The sequence below is a fragment of the Labeo rohita genome, chromosome 7, assembly GCF_022985175.1.
Source record: "Labeo rohita strain BAU-BD-2019 chromosome 7, IGBB_LRoh.1.0, whole genome shotgun sequence".
Taxonomy (NCBI): Eukaryota; Metazoa; Chordata; class Actinopteri; order Cypriniformes; family Cyprinidae; genus Labeo; species Labeo rohita.
In genome coordinates this window covers 38,494,632-38,513,785 of record NC_066875.1, presented here as the reverse complement: position 1 = coordinate 38,513,785, position 19,154 = coordinate 38,494,632, and the positions used below count along the sequence as shown (strand labels likewise).

Here is a 19,154-nt window from a genome sequence, read left to right as displayed (position 1 = left end):
AAATCTGTTAACATATTTACTGACATATTGCTTGAACCTTCCTGATATAAAAACTATAATTAAACTTTATTTTGGAGTACTTCTTGTGCACAATACACATTTCTTAATATTAAGCCTAAAATATGTTTTAAGGTCACTATTGATGAGGATTGTATGAGATTTGAATAATGTCGGTCTCTAAATGCAAGATATGCAATAGTTCTATTTTAGCACAATTAAATATACTTCAGTATATCTTTAGCTGCACTACTTCTGCACAATTAAAGTGCATTAAGCACAAAATTAGTTGTTCCAATTTAGCAGACTTTAAGTATACCAGTTCAGTACACTAAAAGTACAATTGCAAGGTATTTTTATTAAGTATTAAATATGTGAATGTATTTGTAGTATACTTAGCATCAAGTAAATGTATTTTAAATACACTTTAGCATATTTATTTTTCACCAGAGAAGCACAACTGTTTTCAACATTGATAATAAGAAATGTTTCTTGTGTTTAAGCAGCAAATCAGCATATTAGAATGATTTCTGAAGGATCATGTGATGCTAAAGACTGGAGTAATGATGCTGAAAATTCAGCTTTGCGTTACAGGAATAAATTACATTTTAAATTATATGAAAATAGAAAACAGTTGTGTTGAATTGCAAAAATATATGACAATATTACTGTATATTTGCAGTATATTTGCAGCCTTGGTGAAACTTTAAAAACATCTCAAAAACCCCAAACCTTTGACTGTATGTTTTTGTAAATACAAGTTTTGCCTAGCAAGTCAGAAGTTCATTGTTTTCTATGCCACAAACACTGAAGTTATGTTGAACCCAAAAACATTCCTTTAAAGTCACATGTGTGCGAGTATCGGTCAGTCTAATTGTAGTACGTGAAGTGTGTGTTGAGTGTCTGTTCTCTCCACTGTAAGAGCTACTGATAACCTTCCTAACCTGTGTGACAAGGACAGGAAGCTCTTCTCCCATAGGAATGCCACACACACACAGAAGCCTTTTTTCTCACACACTCTGCTTTTGTTTCTTAAGAGCAAGAGCGACAAGCTTTAATAAACGTGCCCTAGGTTAGCATGCAATGTTAATGTATGTGATTTGGAAATGGATCCACCCATCCTTACGTGAATGTATTTCCGCATTTCTTTTCACATGGAAATATGAAGCCCGTAAAAAAACAAAGCTCAACTGACTTAATTTGTTTACATGTAAATAGCCGTTGGTGTGGCTGGCTGTTTAGAGACGATGATAAAATGTTAATTAGCGTCTGCGAGTCGTTTAGTCATTTGTTTACATAGAAGGAATTCAAAGGAAACTCCCTGAGATTCCGCAACAGCCAAAATCTCCTGGAAATTGGAAGCTCTAGACGCGTCCTCTCCGCCGCGCTTTGATCTGACACGGTTTCCTTTGGAAACGAACGTTTCGGGGTGGGATTTGGATCCAGACTGGCCTATTCATTCTCATTAGAGTCACTTGTTGAAGATAGAAGAACAAAATATCACATTTCTAGAAATTCAGTCATCAAAAACCTTAAAGTCTCAGCACCTTCAGATGATTTACACAGCGGAAACGAGCACTTTCATTAGGGCTGTGAATAAACAGGAAGAGAGACGAGCGGAGTAGATGAATGAAGTGTAAAAGAAGAGGATGAGTTTCTACTTGTGGAAGGTAATTTATTGAAGAAAGAAACACAGCGAGAGCGTGGAGCGTGGTTGGATCCACACCTGCGCCAGTAAATGGCAGCCACTTCCCGAGGCAGCATGCATACCCACAGACATTTTCATGAGAAGTGTGTGGTTTTGTCAGCGAATGTCCTGAAGCGAGAGGTTACAGTGGCAGATTAAGCTAGTCATTCGTATCCCATGATGCATCCGTGCCCCCTTTGCTGATCCGTGTAATTGACAGATTTTTGCAGGTTTACTCTGCCACAAACAAAAACGAAGATGAAAATATGAACATTTATATTGCATATCATGTTTTAAACGTAAATATTTATAACCGGATGTGCATTTTTCTGATTAAATGAAAAAAAAAAAAAGATTAAACTCAATGTGACAAGCCATTTGCAGCCTTTTTTAACTCGGCATATTTCTGAGTTATTTTTAGTGACAAAAAGAAAAAAAATTATTGCGTTGAATTTTGCATGCTTGAATGATGAAAAGTGATAGTCGCATATGAGAATGGAGCTAAATGGAAATGCAAAGTTTGTTAAAGGTGCCAAAATATTTGTAAAAATGTGCATTAATTAAAAAAAAAAGTATTTTTTGTAATGTGAGTTATTTATAATGTTACAGAAGAATTAGATTTTAAATAATCTGCTTTTTTGGACATTTATATTTTTATATTTATATATTTATTTATTTATATTATGTTTATTATAGTATTAAACAGCACAACGGTTTTCAACGTTCTGAAGGATCATGTGACACTGAAAGACTGGAGTAATGATGCTGAAAATTCAGCTTTGCCATCACAGGAATAAATGACATTTTAAAGCACATTAAAATAGAAAACTGGTATTTTTTTAATATAAATATAAATATATTTTGTTTGTTTATTTATATGACTTCAAAAGTGTCTTTTTCAATTAGATTTTGCTAAAAATAAATACAAGAATCAATTAATCAATTAATTGCAATTAATTGCGATTAATCGCAAGCAAAATAAAAGTTTGAGTTCGCCTAATATACTGTATGTGTGTGTACTGTGTGTAATTATTATGTATATATAAATACACACAAATGAATGTATATATTTAAGAGAAATATGTTATGTACAAAATATTTTTATTTATAATAGAAATTATATAAAAATATAAATAAATACGTATTCCTGAATATATTTTTCCTAAATATATACGTGAATGTGTTTGTATTTACATATACATAATAACTACACACAGCACACACACATATATTAGGCAAACTCAAACTTTTATTTTGTATGCGATTAATCGCTTAATTAATTAAGCCCTAATATTCTCACACACTTTTTCTATTTTGGTTTTAAATGATTTATTGGTTTTTAACCACGCCATTGTTTGCAGTAAATTTATAGCAGTTTCTAATGCCATGACATTAAATTCTCTGTGTTTCCCTCTCTGTCTTTCTCCAGGTTTAGCGATGATAAGGGTTATGTCCTGTACCCTCAAATCGGGGATCGCCTGGACCTCATTTGCCCAGCGTCTGAGCCGCCCGGTCCCCGCGCCCCCGCCGAATACGAGTTCTATAAACTGTACCTGGTATCATCACGGGAACAGGCAGACAGGTGTGAAGTGACCGGATCACCCAACCTGCTTCTCACCTGCGATAAGCCCAACAGTGATATGCGTTTCACCATCAAGTTTCAGGAGTACTCGCCTAACCTGTGGGGTCACGAATTTAAAACCAATCAGGACTACTTCATCATCGGTGAGTGCGTGCATGTGTGCTATTTGAATCAAAACATGTAACGTCAAAACGTTCTATTGTTTTGCCCAGCCACTTTTAATTTTGAAAAGATCTGTTTGTAATAGACTTCAGTGTGTTCATTCAGCATCCCCCCTTGTTTATTGCTTTAATCAGTGTTAGGATGGATGGCATGATGGTGTTTTATCACTGCGTGTGTACTGGGTTTGTTTTCAGATCAGGCTAGTTGGTTCTCAGCAATCTTTTGCAAGGATTCAGCTGATTGTGACTTTATCATGTGGAACCATCTTTTGTTGGGTTGTGTTACTGAGGGTTGTTTTTAAAACAGTTCATAGTAGCATGGAGGGAATGAGGCCAACGTAAACGGAAGCCCGTCAATATCAACATCTCAGAAAGTAGATTTCACACAGGAAAGTGATGTCCTAACACGCTTAGACCCAAAACATGCAATGGGCGTGTGTTTTTTAGCATCTATTGGCAGATTTCCCCCAGTCATAGAATACCTGGAAAAGTAGGTGAATATAAAAAGCCATGGAGGTGTGATAAAAATCCAAAAAGTTTGGGGCAGGCCATAGAACTTTACAGTGTTAGTATTGTTTTTTTTAAAAAAAACCCGCTTTCTATTTGAATATATTTTATTTTATTCCTGTGATCAAAGCTAAATTGTCATTATCATTACTTCGGTCTTCAGTGTCACATGATCCTTCAGAAATCGGAAATGTTATTATTATCAATATTTAACTAAGTTGAGTGCATTTTTTCAGGATTCTTTGCATAATAATAATAATAATAACAATAAATGCTTTTTGAGCAGCAAATCAGAATATTTGAATGATTTCTGAAGGATCACGTGACTGCAGTAATGATGCTAAAAATTCAGCTTTGAAATCACAGTATATAGTACATTTTTAAAATATATTAATAATAGAAAATGGTTATTTTAAATAGTAAAAATGTTTCAAAATTTGACTGTTTTTGCTGTGCTTTTGATTAAATAAATGTAGGCTTGATGAGCAGAAGGGATTTCTTTAAAAAACATTAAATATATATATATTTGTCTTTTTTAGCACATTATAGTTGTTGTCACAAACCCGAAACTGCATTTGCAACCAACATTTTACTTACATAATGTGATATGGTTCCAAAAAGGATATTCAAGTGGAAAAAATGTAAGTCTGGGCTCAATTTTGTCCATCAGGAAATGATTTGCTCATGAATTTAGACATTAGTATGACTCTAGTGTGTACTGATGAATTATGCAGAATAAAACCATGTGTTTTAAGAAAGTAAACAGATTCAATTTTTGAATATACACTACTGTTCAAATGTTTGGGTTCAGTAAGGTTTTGTTTTTGAAAGAAGTGCTCACAGAGACTTTATTTATTTGATAATAAATAAAGTAAAAACTGTAATATTTTCAAATATTATTGCAGTTTTAAATAACTAATTTCTATTTTAATGTATTTTAAAATGTAATTTATTCTTGTGATGGCAAATCTTAATTTTTTCAGCATCATTACTCCAATCCTCAGTGTCACATTATGCTTTAGAAATAGTTCTAATTTGCTGATAAAATTTCTTATTATGAATCTTGAAAACAGATGTGCTGCTTAATATTTTTGTGGAAATTAATGTTTTTTTCTTTGGTAAAAAAATTAAAATAAAATTTATTTGAAATAGAAATAAAATATGTCTAACATTATAAATGTATTTAATTACCTTTATCTTTCCTGAATTATTTTAACATTATAAATATGTTTAATGACTGCTTTATCCTTGCTGAGCAAAAGTAATAATTTTCACTGAATAATGCTGAATAAACGTAGTAATTTCTATTAAAAAATAATCTTACCACAAACTTTTGAACAGTAGTGTGTTTCTTTAAATATAAACTGATTTGGTGCTCAAGATTAATTTCTTATTATGAATCTTTCAAACAGATGTGCTGCTTAATATTTTTGTAGAAATTGATTTTTTTCTTTAATAAATGTAAACAAAATTAAATAAAATGTATTTTAATATTATAAATATATTTAATTACAGTTAATTACAGTTATGAAAGTAATAATTTCTATTAAAAATATGATTTCCCACAAACTTTTAAACTGTGTGTTTCTTTAAATATAAACTGATTTTGTGCTCAAGATTAATTTCTTATTATGAATCTTTCAAACAGATGTCCTGCTTATTATTTTTGTTTTAAATTTATTTTTTTCTTTAATAAATGTAAACAAAAAAAATCATGTGAAAGAAATAAAATATTTTTTATTATTATTTAATTATAGTTAATTACAGTTTTGAAAGTAATAATTTTTGTGGAAATGTATCATTTATTTTAACAATTAAAATAATTTTTTTAACATTATTAATATCTTTAATGTAACAGTTTCATCCTTGCTGAAGAAAAGTAATAATTTCTATAAATCTTTTTATCTTACCACAAACTTTTGAACAGTAGTGTGCTCCTTTAAATATATTTTTTCCAATGATTTGTACCCTATGTATGGAAATTTCTCCCAGCACTCTCTATAATATCAAATGGAATTTGATTTTCTAAAAGGTGTGAGCCTTTATTCCAATAACGAAAAACAATAAAACCAGATTGTTTGGGAAAGAAATATTAGATGAAACCAGAGAGGTGATGACTTAATAGATGTGCCAGATATTCTTTCACCAGGGTTAGTTGTCAGTCAAATTGTATTCATACTTTTTGAAACCACATAATGTGATCCGTATCTCAAACAGAGGAGATTATAGGTCGCTGGTGCTTAAGACCCTGAGGTTATATATATTTGTATTTGTTTTTATGACATGTGCAAAGTGTGTGTGAAGGTGTGGCGGCTGTTCTGTGTCTAATATTAGCACTTGCCGGTCTCGCAGACACTGTGTCATTGAGATAAGAATCAAACTCTTTCCATCCGCTCCTTAATGGGCAAACAAGTGTGAGTTTTCTGGTATGTGGACGTCAGGAAGAATCCAGGGCTCTTCCGTGTTCTGTTAAGCCTTAACGTAGGTGTCAGTGACACACACTCACACACATACGCTGCAGGCTTTATCGTTGCTCCAACAGGCCCGACGAATCGATCGACAGGCTGTGCCAGTCTATGAGTCGTCAAAAGCAAGGTCAGAGCCACACACACACACTCATGCAGGCTGCGAGATGGAAAAAGAGAGCGAGAGAAACCATCAAACAAGCGCCCATACGGAAAAAAAGGAGAAAAGTGATTTTAAGGGTCATTGAACATTTAATTTAGTGTTTATGTGTGTGCATACGTGTTTAAAAATAGTTGTGTGTGCGATTTGGGTGCATTTATACAGCGTCTGTCATGACCGGTTGATGTTCTATTTTCCAAAAGAGTGCACATTTGATGGCTTCTGACATCTTCATGCCCGTGTGCCGCCGCATATGTGTGCGTGTGTGTGTAAGGGTATGTGTACATTAGAGATTTGGACCTTAGGGAGAATGGTATTAATTAACCTACCTTAACATGCGCTAATTTATTCAGCCTAGCTCAAATGAGCTGGAACAGGAATGATTCATGAAATAGAGAGAGGAAGAGAGAGAGTGCGTGTGTGTTTATGTGGAAGAGAGCATTGACAGGTCATTATGGCTGCTCCAATCTCGTTGTCTAATTATCACATGGGTCACGAAGACGCCCCTAGGTCACTAATAACAGTGTTTACACACTCTCACACGTGGGCACTTAAAGGGATAGTTCACACCAAAATCAAAATGATCATCATTTGGTGAACGATTGTCATTGTTTACTCACGTATGACTTTCTGCACTGTACAGTGTATCTGTATCATATTAGCAGTATTATTTTGGTATTATTTATTATAGTATTTATTAATATTTAGAATTTTAGTTTCAAAAATTAATTGTATAATTTTATTTAAAATTTACTAATACTTTTTGTTATTTTTAAAATATATATTTCTATTTGGCTTTATATTTATTTATTTATTTTTTAAAGCAATTTTAGTGCTTAAACATTTTATTTCCATTAGCTGCCATGACAGCATTTCAACAAACGTTTTTTATCTAATATTTATATTTTATTTCATTTAGTGGAGTAATTTTAGTATTAGTTTTTAATTTAAGTTCGCAATAACAGCACTGCATATCAGTTTTTATTTATTTATTTATTTTTTTTCTGTATTGGGCAACTTTGAATATATGTTTAAAAGATCATTTTAATAAATATCTAGATTTACATTTAAAATGGTTTATTTTTATTTTAGTAGGGTTTCTTTTATATTTTAATATTTTTTTACTATTATATTTTAAACTATTATAGTATTTATGAATATTTAGAATTTTAGTTTCAGAAATATTATATATTTTTATTTAAAATTGTTTTAGTAATTTTATGTACGTATGTTATTTTTAAATGTATATTTCTATTTCTATTCATTTGTTTTTATTTCAATTTTATTTTTATTTTTATGATCATTATTATTATTATTATTATTATTATTATTATTTTACACTTTTAGTGCTTAAACATCTAATTATAGTTAGTTGCCATGGCAGCATTTTGAATGTAATATTTATTTTTAATTTAATAAAAAAAAAAAGTATTTTATTTTTTATAATTTTAATTGTAGTATTTGTTTTTAGTTTTAGTTAATAATATTAATTGCATATCTGTTACAACCCAATATTATTAGAATTTTTTTTTTTTTCTGTATCGGACAATATTGAATGTTATTTAAACAATAATTTAAATAAATATATAAATTCACCTTTAAAATGTATTTTCATTTTAGTGGGGTTTATTTTATATTTTAATTTTATATTTGATTGCAGCATTTCAAATTTTCATCAGTTTTCATCTAATATTATTTTTTATTTTATTTCATTTAATTGTGTTTAAAAAATATATATTTTTAATCATTTTAATTTTAGCATTAGTTTTTAGTTAGGCAGCATTGAATATATGTTTAAAAGTTCACTTTTAATGCGGTTTATTTTTATTTTAATGGGGTTTATTTTATATTTTACTTTATTGTTTTTATCTTATTTTATCTTTTTTTTTTTTTACACAAAATGGTATATAATTTTACAATAATTTCTTTACTGGTTACTGGCCATAACATGAAGTGGTGTCAGAACTAAAATGTTAAAAGTTTTAGAATTTTAGGTCGAATTTTAATGTCCATGTATCTGTAATTGTTTACCATTGACAAAGCTGTCAGTGAAATTCTGAATGTAGACCGAAAATAGCACACAATATCAATATAGACTAGTTTTATGGTACTTTTTGGTCCTTTTTGCCATTTGACAGCTCTGGTTCACCATGTGTTTTGTTGTAAAGCATGTTTTTTTTTTTTATTCCATTAAATAGTAAGTTTGGAATGACTTGAGCGTGAGTACATGATGACACAATTTTCATTCTTGGCTTAGTTTTTCAATTAAAGCATGATTTTCCTTGCTTCGCAGTCATTCCAGTATCTATCTTACAGCAGAGTTGCTCGTAAACACACACACACGCGCACACACACATGTTGCTGTCAGTCAGCGTGAGGGATTTGGGGTACCTGACTGCGGAGCTGCTCTGGGCTTCTTATCGCCGTGGCATTGCTGTGGCAGCGGACACAGACAGATGGCTAACTGTCACTCAAACTGAGAGAAGAGAACTCAAGAGGAAAAGAGGATGAGAGAGTGAGGGAGAGAGGAAGAAAGAACAAGAGCGACAGACGGGTCTTACCAGGGTTTACCGTGTTTTTCCAAAGAACGCCAGCTCAGACACACATGCAGATGCCAAAAATCTCTGTACGGTTATTTTACGACTGTGTTGCGCGTGTGATGTGTTGAGTGTTTCATGCTGCTGAATTATTTTGATCCATATTAATTGCTTCTTTTATGGTGACTGTTTTAAGATTCGACTGCACAGAACAACAACAGAAGGACAGAAATAGAAAGAGGGAATGAGAAGAAAACAAAAAGAAGAGGCAGTCGAAGAGCAAAGGGAGCAGGGGATTGAGAGAGATCTATATTTGATGAATATTTGAACGTTTTAAAGCCCCCAGACTGAAGTTTTCCCTTCTTACTGAGACAAAAGCTAACCACAAACACCAGGGAGAAGAGAAAGGTAAATGAGAGAAAGAGAGCGAGAGAGATTTTTACACTTAAATTCCCAGCAGCCTGTATGTTCTGCCAGCGGTTTTTGGCTGAGTTGTTTTTATCAGTGCACATCTGGCTCTCCCGATCCGATTGGATGAGAAAAAATTCATTTCGCGCCTTTAGCCAATCAGAACATTTTGGTGCAGGCCCGATAAGCACAATCATTTCCTGAGTGATGACGCTGATCAGAATAACAATGGCAGTAAGGATTCGACGAATATCAGCAAAACACACACGTGCACACATATATATATGACCCTGGACCACAAAACCAGTCATAATGGTCAATTTTTTTTTTAATTGAAATTTATACATCATCTGAAATCTGTATAGATAAGATATGATGTTTGGTTTGATAGGATAGGACAATATTTGGCTGAGATACAACTATTTAAAAATCTGGAATCTTGAGGGTGCAAAAAAATCTAAATATTGAGAAAATCGCTTTAAAGTTGTCCAAATCAAGTTTTTAGCAATGCATATTACTAATCAAATTTTTTTTTATATATATATATCCGGTAGGAAATTTACAAAATGTCTTCATGGAACATGATCTTTACTTAATATCCTAATGATTATTGGCATTAAAGAAAAATTGATAATTTTGACCCATACAGTGTATAGTTGGCTATTGCTACAAATATACCTGTGCTACTTGTATAGTCACATATATAGAGATGAACACGTGAGCCATGTTGACCAACCCTGACAGAATGACTGATCAAATCATACACTGAAATGGATTGTGCCCAAAATCACATACCAGAGATTTGATTCTGATTGTGAATCGTTTCCGATTTCAATTTGATTCAGATTCATACGTGCATATTGAGCACAGTTTATGTCTGTTTTGCGCATATGAAAGAAAAACTTTCCAAAAGTTACAAATCAGTTTTCGTAACAGTGTAAAATGATTGAAAATGTATCATTTTAGTTATAAACACCCATTGAAGTATAGAATGTTTGTGAGTCTTTTAGATTGTTCATTTGTTTGTGAATGGGACTATGCTGGTTGTGCTGTTTGATTTAGTAGAAAGAACTGGTTCATAAGAGCGAATTGTTTGTGCATTTGATTTCTTTGATTCACTAAAAGAGCTGTTTCATAACTATTTCTTGTTTGTGAATTGGAGAACGATGTAAAGATGGGTTTTTTAAGGCATTACTTAATACACAGCTTACCTCTTATACATAATTCAGACTGCAAACTCAGGTAAAATATGATTTATTTTACCGATGGGCTGTAGATTTAGCAGTGGGCTGCATTGCCTTTAAAAAGCGGTGCAGAAAACACTGACAAAGTAATCTTGGGACTTTAAAAATGTTTATCAGTGTCGCTCAAATGACTAATCAGAAAATCGAAGTTTTTGCCCGGCTCTAGCACATTCTGTGGAACAGAAGGAAAAGGTTTGGTTTTAAAGAGTGTGTTTGTGGAGAGTGAGTAAGTGAATGTGACAGGTCGCCTCACCAATTTAGGTCAGGAATCAGAACAGCACTGTTTGTGTGTCTATTCGGCTATACTTGTCAGGGACAAATTTTTAACAAATATAGTACAACATGACCAAAATCTACTTGTGTGGACATTTGAAGTCATCTTAAAGAGACAGATGAACTAAAAATCCAATTCTGTCATAATTTACTCACTCTAATGTCCTTCCAAACCTGATTTACTTTGCTCTGTGGAACAAAAATGAAGATACACTCCTAAAAATAAAGGTTCGTTATTTGCATCGATGGTTCCACGAAGAACCTTGAACATCCACAGAACCTTTTAAATGCAGAAAGGTTTCTTTATAGTCAATAAAGGTTCTTCAGATTTTTAAAACGTCCTTAAAAATGGTATTTTTAGGAACTGTTCACTGAAAGGTTTCATTGGGGAGCCAAAAATGGTTCATAAACTCCTTTTTGGAACCTTTATTTTTAAGAGTACTGTACAATAGGATATGAAAAACGAGGTTACTAATATGTTATTATAATCAAAAGTCATATCTGTTAATATAATATACCTGAGCTAACATGAACAAACAATGAACTAGTATTTTTATTACTAAATAATAAAATTAAATAACTAAAGTTAACTAATTGGAGCTTTTTGTAAAGTTTTAAAGATTAATGGGTGACTCTTTACAATATGGTTCATTAGTTAACATTAGTTAACTACATTAGTTAACAAGAACTAAGAATGAACAATACTTCTACAGCATTTATTAATCTTAGTTCATGTCAATTTCAGCATTTACTAATGCATTACTAAAATCAGTTGTGTTTGTTAACATTAGTTAATGTACTGCGAACTAACATGAACAAACAATGAATGACTATTTTTAACTAACATGAAGAAAGATTAATAAACAGTGTAATGTACTGTTCATTGTTCATTTATGTTAGTTAATACATTAATGTTAACAAACAACACCTTATTGTAAAGTGTTACTGATTAATGCAAAACATGCCTATCTCGTTGTTAGTTAGGGTTAGTTAATGCATTAACTGATTTTAACTAATGAGACCCTATTGTAAAGTGTTTTCATCTTCACTAGTGCAACAGTTTTTGCCAATACAATATGCCAAGTCATAAAGTTTTGGTAAGACTTGAGGGTGAGGAAAAAAAAAAAAACTTTTCTAAAGCCTTGTTGATGTGTTTCTTCAAATTTACTCTTATTAACAGATTTGTGTGAGGGTTATGTTTAGGGTTGCAGTTTAGCCAATTTCATCACTTCTGTTTAAAACCTTGCAGCCAATGTGTGTGTGTGTTTATGTGTGTGGATGGATGGATTGGACAGATACTCCCCAAAGGTCAGACAGAAAAAAAGCCCACACTAATTGGATTCCAACTAGTTAACATTGTGTGATTCATTTAACCTCACATGCGAACACACACACGCTCACACACACATAGCCTCCGCTTTTTCTCTCTCTTTCTGCGCGGTAGCGGACAAAGCCGGCATTGTGCCTCATTCCGCTGAGGAACCACTTGTGGAGGGATGTGTTTCCCGGGAACAGGGGGGGCGCTTATCCAGCGCTCACCATGCCATTGACCCTTGACATCGCCTCACTGGGCCGAATGCAGAAACACGACGACATGGCCACAATTTAGTGTGCGAGATCACGCAAACATGACCCGTTAATAGCAATAATGAACAGAGAGTGCACACATACGCACACAGCTGCTGCAACGGCTTGTGTGTGAATGCACAGTGAAAAACAAATTATTCCTCTAATATTAATTCACACATGTGAAACACACAATAACCACACACACACACAAGCTCACAAAGCTCTTTAGATCATCTTCATAGATCATCTATTCATCAACCGCACACTCACATGACAAACACACTTTTTGGGTAAACAGACTTTAGGCAGAGAGGATGTTTACTGTGTGTGGAGGGAGATTAAAGAGTTGGGGTGGGATTGGGGTTGACCAGCTGTCCACGAGAGAGACAGACAGATACAGAGAGAACGAGTGAAATGGTTGCGACTGAGAAAGCGAGAAAGGAATTGAATAATTCTGGTTCAGATTCTGCTTCTGCTTTTTAATCTGGTTGAATAGTCAATGTGAAATCAAAGCCGACTCTATTTACCTGCTTAATGCGTGTTGCTGGGCATGTTAGTTCAAAGAAAGAAATGTTTGTCCTCGTAATCTTTCATCAAAATGTGCTGACTTTCTTTGCTTCTGAAGTGATATGCCTTTTTTAGTTGATGTCGCCTAGTTCTTTTGTTTTCGTGTGCACACTATCATTCAAGGTTTGTTTAAAAAATAATACTTTTTAATTTTTAAGGATGGATTAAATTGATCAAAAGTGACAAATAAGACTTTTAGATTTTTGGGAAAAAATGTATTTTAAATGAATGTTCTTTTGAAATTTCTATTCAACAAAGACTCCTGGGAAATCCACAAATAATGTTTTCAGCTCTGATAATAGTAGAAAATGTTCTTGAAGTTCAAATCAGCATATTAAAAAGATTTTTGGAGTAATGGTGCTGAAAATTCAGCTTTGACATTGAAAAAATAAACTATAGTTTAAAATATTTAAACATAGAAAACAGGTATTTTAAATTGTAAATTTTGTTTACAGTTTTATCATTTTTACTGTGTTTTTGATCAAATAAATATAGCTTTGCAAAAACATAGGCTTTAAAAAACAAAACAAAAAGGGGATTAAATAAATTTGGCTCTAATCTACAGTTTTTCTTTGTAAATATTAAAAGGATAAAACTTATTAAGCAGCACAACTGTTTTCAGCATTGATAATAGTAAGAAAGTTTCTTGAAAATCAAATGAGCAAAATAAAAACATTTTCTGAAGCATTGTGACTCTGAAGACTGGGGTCTTCAATGCTGAATAAATTATAGTTTAAAATATATTGAAATAGAAAACATTTATTTTAAATTGTAAAAATATTTCACAGTTTTACTGTTTTTACTGTGTTTTTGATCAAATAAATATAGTCTTGCAAAAACACGAGGCTTTGTGTAATGAATGTAATAAATGTGGTTCTAATCTAAAATTTTTCTTTTTAAATATACTGTTTTGCATGTAAAATGGATTGCAAATTCTTTCTGTTAATGATTACATTAGCTATTATTTCAGTACTTTGGCAGGCTGATTTGTGAGTCGTTTTGATTGATGTAATGAAACGCACCTAGTCATAAAAGTCATTTGTTTGTGAATCGGACTAGACTGATTGTGCTGCATTTTCGTCTGTTTTTGTGGGTGAATAGAAGTTCTTATTCTCAAGTTTATTTTCTTAATTCCCAGTCCTAACTCGCACTCCGTGGACGCATTAATCTCACCGTTCATTTGGCTCTTTCCTCTCTGCTCTCGTTTCTCCTTCCAGATCTTCATCCACTCATCTGTCCCTCAGATAAATCTTTTAATCTTAGTTTATTTATTTTCTTTTAAGCTAGTGTATCTTACCAGCACAAAGTAGATTCTTTCCCTTATCTGACCTCTTCTGTCATCTTTCCTTCTTTCTACCCCTTTTTGGCCCCCATTTTTCTTTTTGGCAGATTTCTCATTCTGCCGTTCTCGATGCCAAAGCCATAATTCACCAAGCGCACTGGCGGGCGTGCCAAGATTTTAATAATCGTTAAAAATGCAAAGCCACACTGGCATTTTTGAGTGTGTGTGTGTGTGTGTGTATTTTAGCATTTCAGCAAAGCTCACAACCTCACTGATAGTAAGTTCAGAGTTCTCTAGTAGCGTTACAATGAGAGCGAGTGATGCGACACAGCTAGATCAATCTCATTATGATCATCAGAGCTCTCTACACTTCTACATGTACTCTACATGTGCTTGATTTTAAGTTTCTCAGATAAAACTTTGTCTTTGAAAGAACTAGGGGTGGGCGTTATATTTGTAGACAAAATTAACTGTTAGAAATTTGTCAACCAGTAGAGATTTAGGACTATCATTTCTGTCGGGATTACACGCTCATGCAGTGTTGCCAGGTCTGCGTTTTTCCCGCCGAATTGGGCTACTTTAACACCGTTGCTGCGGGTTGTTTTTGATGTCCACGGGTTGAATCGACCCCAATAACATCATATTTAGCAACTGAAATGCGAATTTATTAGGGGAACACAGACAAAAACATGGATTTTATCCCTCGAAATGCGACTGGGCTAGTTTTGACTAGCAATTGGGCGGGTTTTATTGTGAAAACCTGGCAACCCTACGTGCTACGTGGTTTAATAACTAGTGATTTTAAGCATTTAAAACATTTTATGAATCAAAATAATCGATTTTTCATTTATGCCAAAAATCATTAGGATATTAAGTAAGGATCATGTTCGATGAAGATATTTTATAAATTTTCTACCGCAAATATATCCAAACTTAATTTTTGATTAGTAATATGCATTGCTAAGAACTTAATTTGGACAGCTTTAAAGGTAATTTCCTCAATATTTATATTTCGTGCACCCTCAGATTCCAGATTCTCAAATAGTTGTATTTCAGCCAAATATTGTCCTAAAGAAACCATACATCAATGGAAAGCTTATTGATTCAGCTTTCAGATGATGTATAAATCTCAGTTTCAAAAAATTGACTCTTATGACTCGTTTTGTTGTCCAGGGTCACATATTGTGATATAAGATTTTGTTCATATCGCCCAACCCTATTATGAACCTTACAAGTTTTGCCAAATCCAGCAACTAGTTCTTTCTCAGAAGTGCTCATTATAGCAGGTTTTGTTTTCCAGCAAACTGATATAAACCAGTGCACACCGACTCACGGAAATTGCGTTAACCAAGCCAATCAGATTGTCAATTTCCAATCGGAGAAAACTTTGCCTGCTTTTTTGTGCAACAAACATCAGACCCAAGATTTGTTTTTACTACACTTCAAAGGCTTGGTTCACCTGAAAATTAAATTCTGTCATCATTCTGCCACCCTCTTATTGTTCCAAACCTGTATGACTTTCTGGAAAATCAGATTTTGAAAAATGCCTGTTTTTTGTGTTTGTTTTTTTTGCGTATACAGTAGTATAGTATTGGACCCCATAGACTTCAGTTGCATCCAGTAAAACCCTGTTTTGTTCTTCAGAAGAAAGTCTTTAAGGCTTGAAAAAAAAAAATAAGCTGACAAATCCATGACAGGAATTTTTATATGATCTATTCATACTGTTTTTGTATATGAGCATTGAGTCATCCGTTCTGCATTCGTTGTTGGCCACAAACCGAACACTTAGACAGGAAGAGGCTTGTAAGTTTGGGAGATTGTAAACATGATGTTCCTGTGGGACAGATAAAAACCCGAGTACCCTGACTTCCCAAAAATGCAGCTTGCCAGTTCGAGAAAGCTCTTGGCACTTTTTGCGCAGTATGCATCCATCCGTAAATTCGTCCGTAATGTCTGAGGCCGGGAATATTCCTAATCAACGAATCTGTGCTGAAAATAGAATAGGACAGAACTTAACGCCACCACAGCCAGAGCAGATTAAATCAGCCGTCGTTTAAAAACAAGACATTACCACGGTACGTTCTGTCCTATGGGTTAATATGCTCTTCTACTGACTAATGAGCTCTTTTGAGTGCTAATATTCCAGCCATATATTTACAGCTGTGCGAACGAGTTTATTAATATGGAGTAGAAGATGCATGTCTCAGCTGGGTTTGTGCCACCGCACCTTCTGCTCAGTGTGTGAAGCCTGTTCCTCCCCTCTGAAACCAGAATTGTAATGCATGCAATTAAGGAGTCTAATTAGGGTAATTAATTCTGTGGGAGAGAGGAACCCAACACTCCTCCATTCACGGTTATAGATCTGACTTAATCCCTGTGCCCTACACTCCAAACACAAAGCTGTCTCAGATAATGGGGGCCAGGGACTCTATGTGCGTGTGTGTGTGCGTGCGCGGATCCGCCGTCTTCTCTCAAGCTAACTCTCAAACTCCTCAAGCATGGAAAATGAAGGAAACACGGAAAGGTATGGTTTAGAACATTGTGAACGACTCTTTTGATGATTCATCTGAATCGATTCACAAAGGAATTGTGAAGAAGAATTTTGAGGAGAACTGTGAGATCCAAGGTTTGTAATTTTAAGGTCTGAAATAGATTTAACAGCAAACAAGCAATATTTAATCAAATAGACGATTTAGAGCACTTTTGATTGATGCCTATAAATTTTCACTGAGAGATTAATTTAACTGACGGTTTTTGTTCAAACAAATCTTTGGAATCTTAAGTTTGAATATTTTTGTAACATTTGGACGGAATGTTACATTCACATCGTTGTTCTGTCCTCAGTGGAAAATGAACACATCAGTCTAAATGTCCAAATGAACTGATTCATTCAAATTAATTGGAGTTTCCATACAATTTCATATGTGGGTTTTTATGAGGAAAAATGTGTTTTAGAAAACCATTCAGTCACAGTCAGAAGAAAAGGCAGAGTGTTTGTGTAGGAAACCATAAACTATATTAATCTCTTTTATAAATGCTGTCTTTCTCTTGTTATACATTTCTCTCTCCTGCACATGCACACATATATTACGATCCAAACACTTAAATACTTACACATCCTGTCATTTTAGCAAAACCAGCATACTCTTGTTCACACAGTGTGGCTTTGGAAAAGCTTGAATAACTCATTTAGTTCCTTTACATAAACACAGACCAACAGCGCTTTTCTCTTTCTGTCGTTCTTTCTCTGGCGCGCTCAAACGCATCCAAAAGATCTTCCTCCCAGCCGTCCAAACCCTCATTCTTCTATTCCTGCTCCAGTCTGTGAATCCACAAAGGACAAACAGACAACAGAAAGTATGTCACATTCAGCAAATCAAACCGCACAAACAAGCCTTAATCAAACATATTTTCTGTCACGGTAGAAACACAGACGACTTTGCACGCAAATCTTAGTTATCTCTTTCATTCTCTCTCCCACAATCCATCATCTCTATTTCAACTGATTCTTTATGTCCATCTCTTTCTTTTTCATGCGATGCCTCTCTCTCCCTCGAGCCCTATGCAGGCACAGATGTCAGGATACATTATTTCAACCGGCTACCTCCCATGTTTCCCCTATTTCTCCTTCTTTCACTATGTTACTTTGGTTCTCCTTTCCCCTCCATGCTATGTTCATAGTGATTTAGGGTTTTTGTGCATTTCGGATATACAAATGATAAAAGAAGAGCTAAAAGCTCGACAGGATCTCTCACAGAAGGCGAACATTTTGTCCCTAGTTGGTCTCTCAGTCTGTCTGTCTCTCTCTCTCTCTCTCTCCACACACACGCATGGCCAGTGAATTATGGTTGGCTTTAGAATCTGTCCAGCCCTAAAGTACTCCAGATGTTGGACTGTGTGTGTATGTGTGTGTGCGGTTCTGGCTGTTCTGTCAAACAGAAGGGCCAAAGTGGATTCAGGTTTTTTTTTTTTTCCCTGTGTGTGTTTAGAGATGTTATTTTGTGTTTGGCTTCTAGGCACAAGCACACATACGCACACCGCTGTACTCGCCGCTTTGCTCGTTTGGCAGTGTTCTGCTTGCTTTCATTAGAACCTGTAATTAAAACGACAGTGAAATGTGATTACAGTCTTTAAGATGTTCGACTGTGTTCGGCACACACTGAAATAGGGTTGGGCGGCATGATGGTGCACGGTAGAAATGTGTCAGCCGATAGAGATCCTGCAGTACTGATATGTTAGGTTTAGTTCACCTAAAAATTTAAATTCTGTCATTAATTACTCACCCTCATGCCGTTTTAAACCCGTAAGACCTTCATTCATCTTTGGAACAAAAATAAAGATATTTTTGATGGAATCCGAAAGCTTTCTGATCCTGCATAGACAGCAATGCAACTCACGTTCAAGGCCCAGAAAGGTACTAAGGACATAGTTGGAAGTGTCCATATTATGGATTATGAAAGGTTCATATTTTGTTTTTTGGGAGTTCCTAACAACAGGTTGACATGCATGCAAGGTCAAAAAACACTTTCATTGTCTTATATTATGCGTTTATTTGCTCAACGACTCCCACACAATTCGCTCAACAATACGTTTTTTCAAACCCCTTGTTTTCGTGATGCCAATCTGCGGTGATTGGTCCGATGACCCAGTTTGTTGTGACTGGTCTACTGTGTGCACCATTACATTAAACACCCAAATAGCCATTGTTTATGTGT

At 34.1% G+C, this 19,154-nt stretch overlaps 1 protein-coding gene across 1 annotated transcript in view; it reads left to right on the top strand.

Annotated features, from left to right (window-relative positions):
* The window catches only part of efnb3b (ephrin-B3b), a 94,922-nt gene that overhangs the window by 48,646 nt on the left and 27,122 nt on the right, over positions 1-19,154 (top strand). Inside the window, exon 2 of the mRNA XM_051115935.1 lies at positions 3,114-3,409. Within this exon, the coding sequence (XP_050971892.1) occupies positions 3,114-3,409 (296 nt within the window). The remainder of the gene's footprint in view (positions 1-3,113; positions 3,410-19,154) is intronic.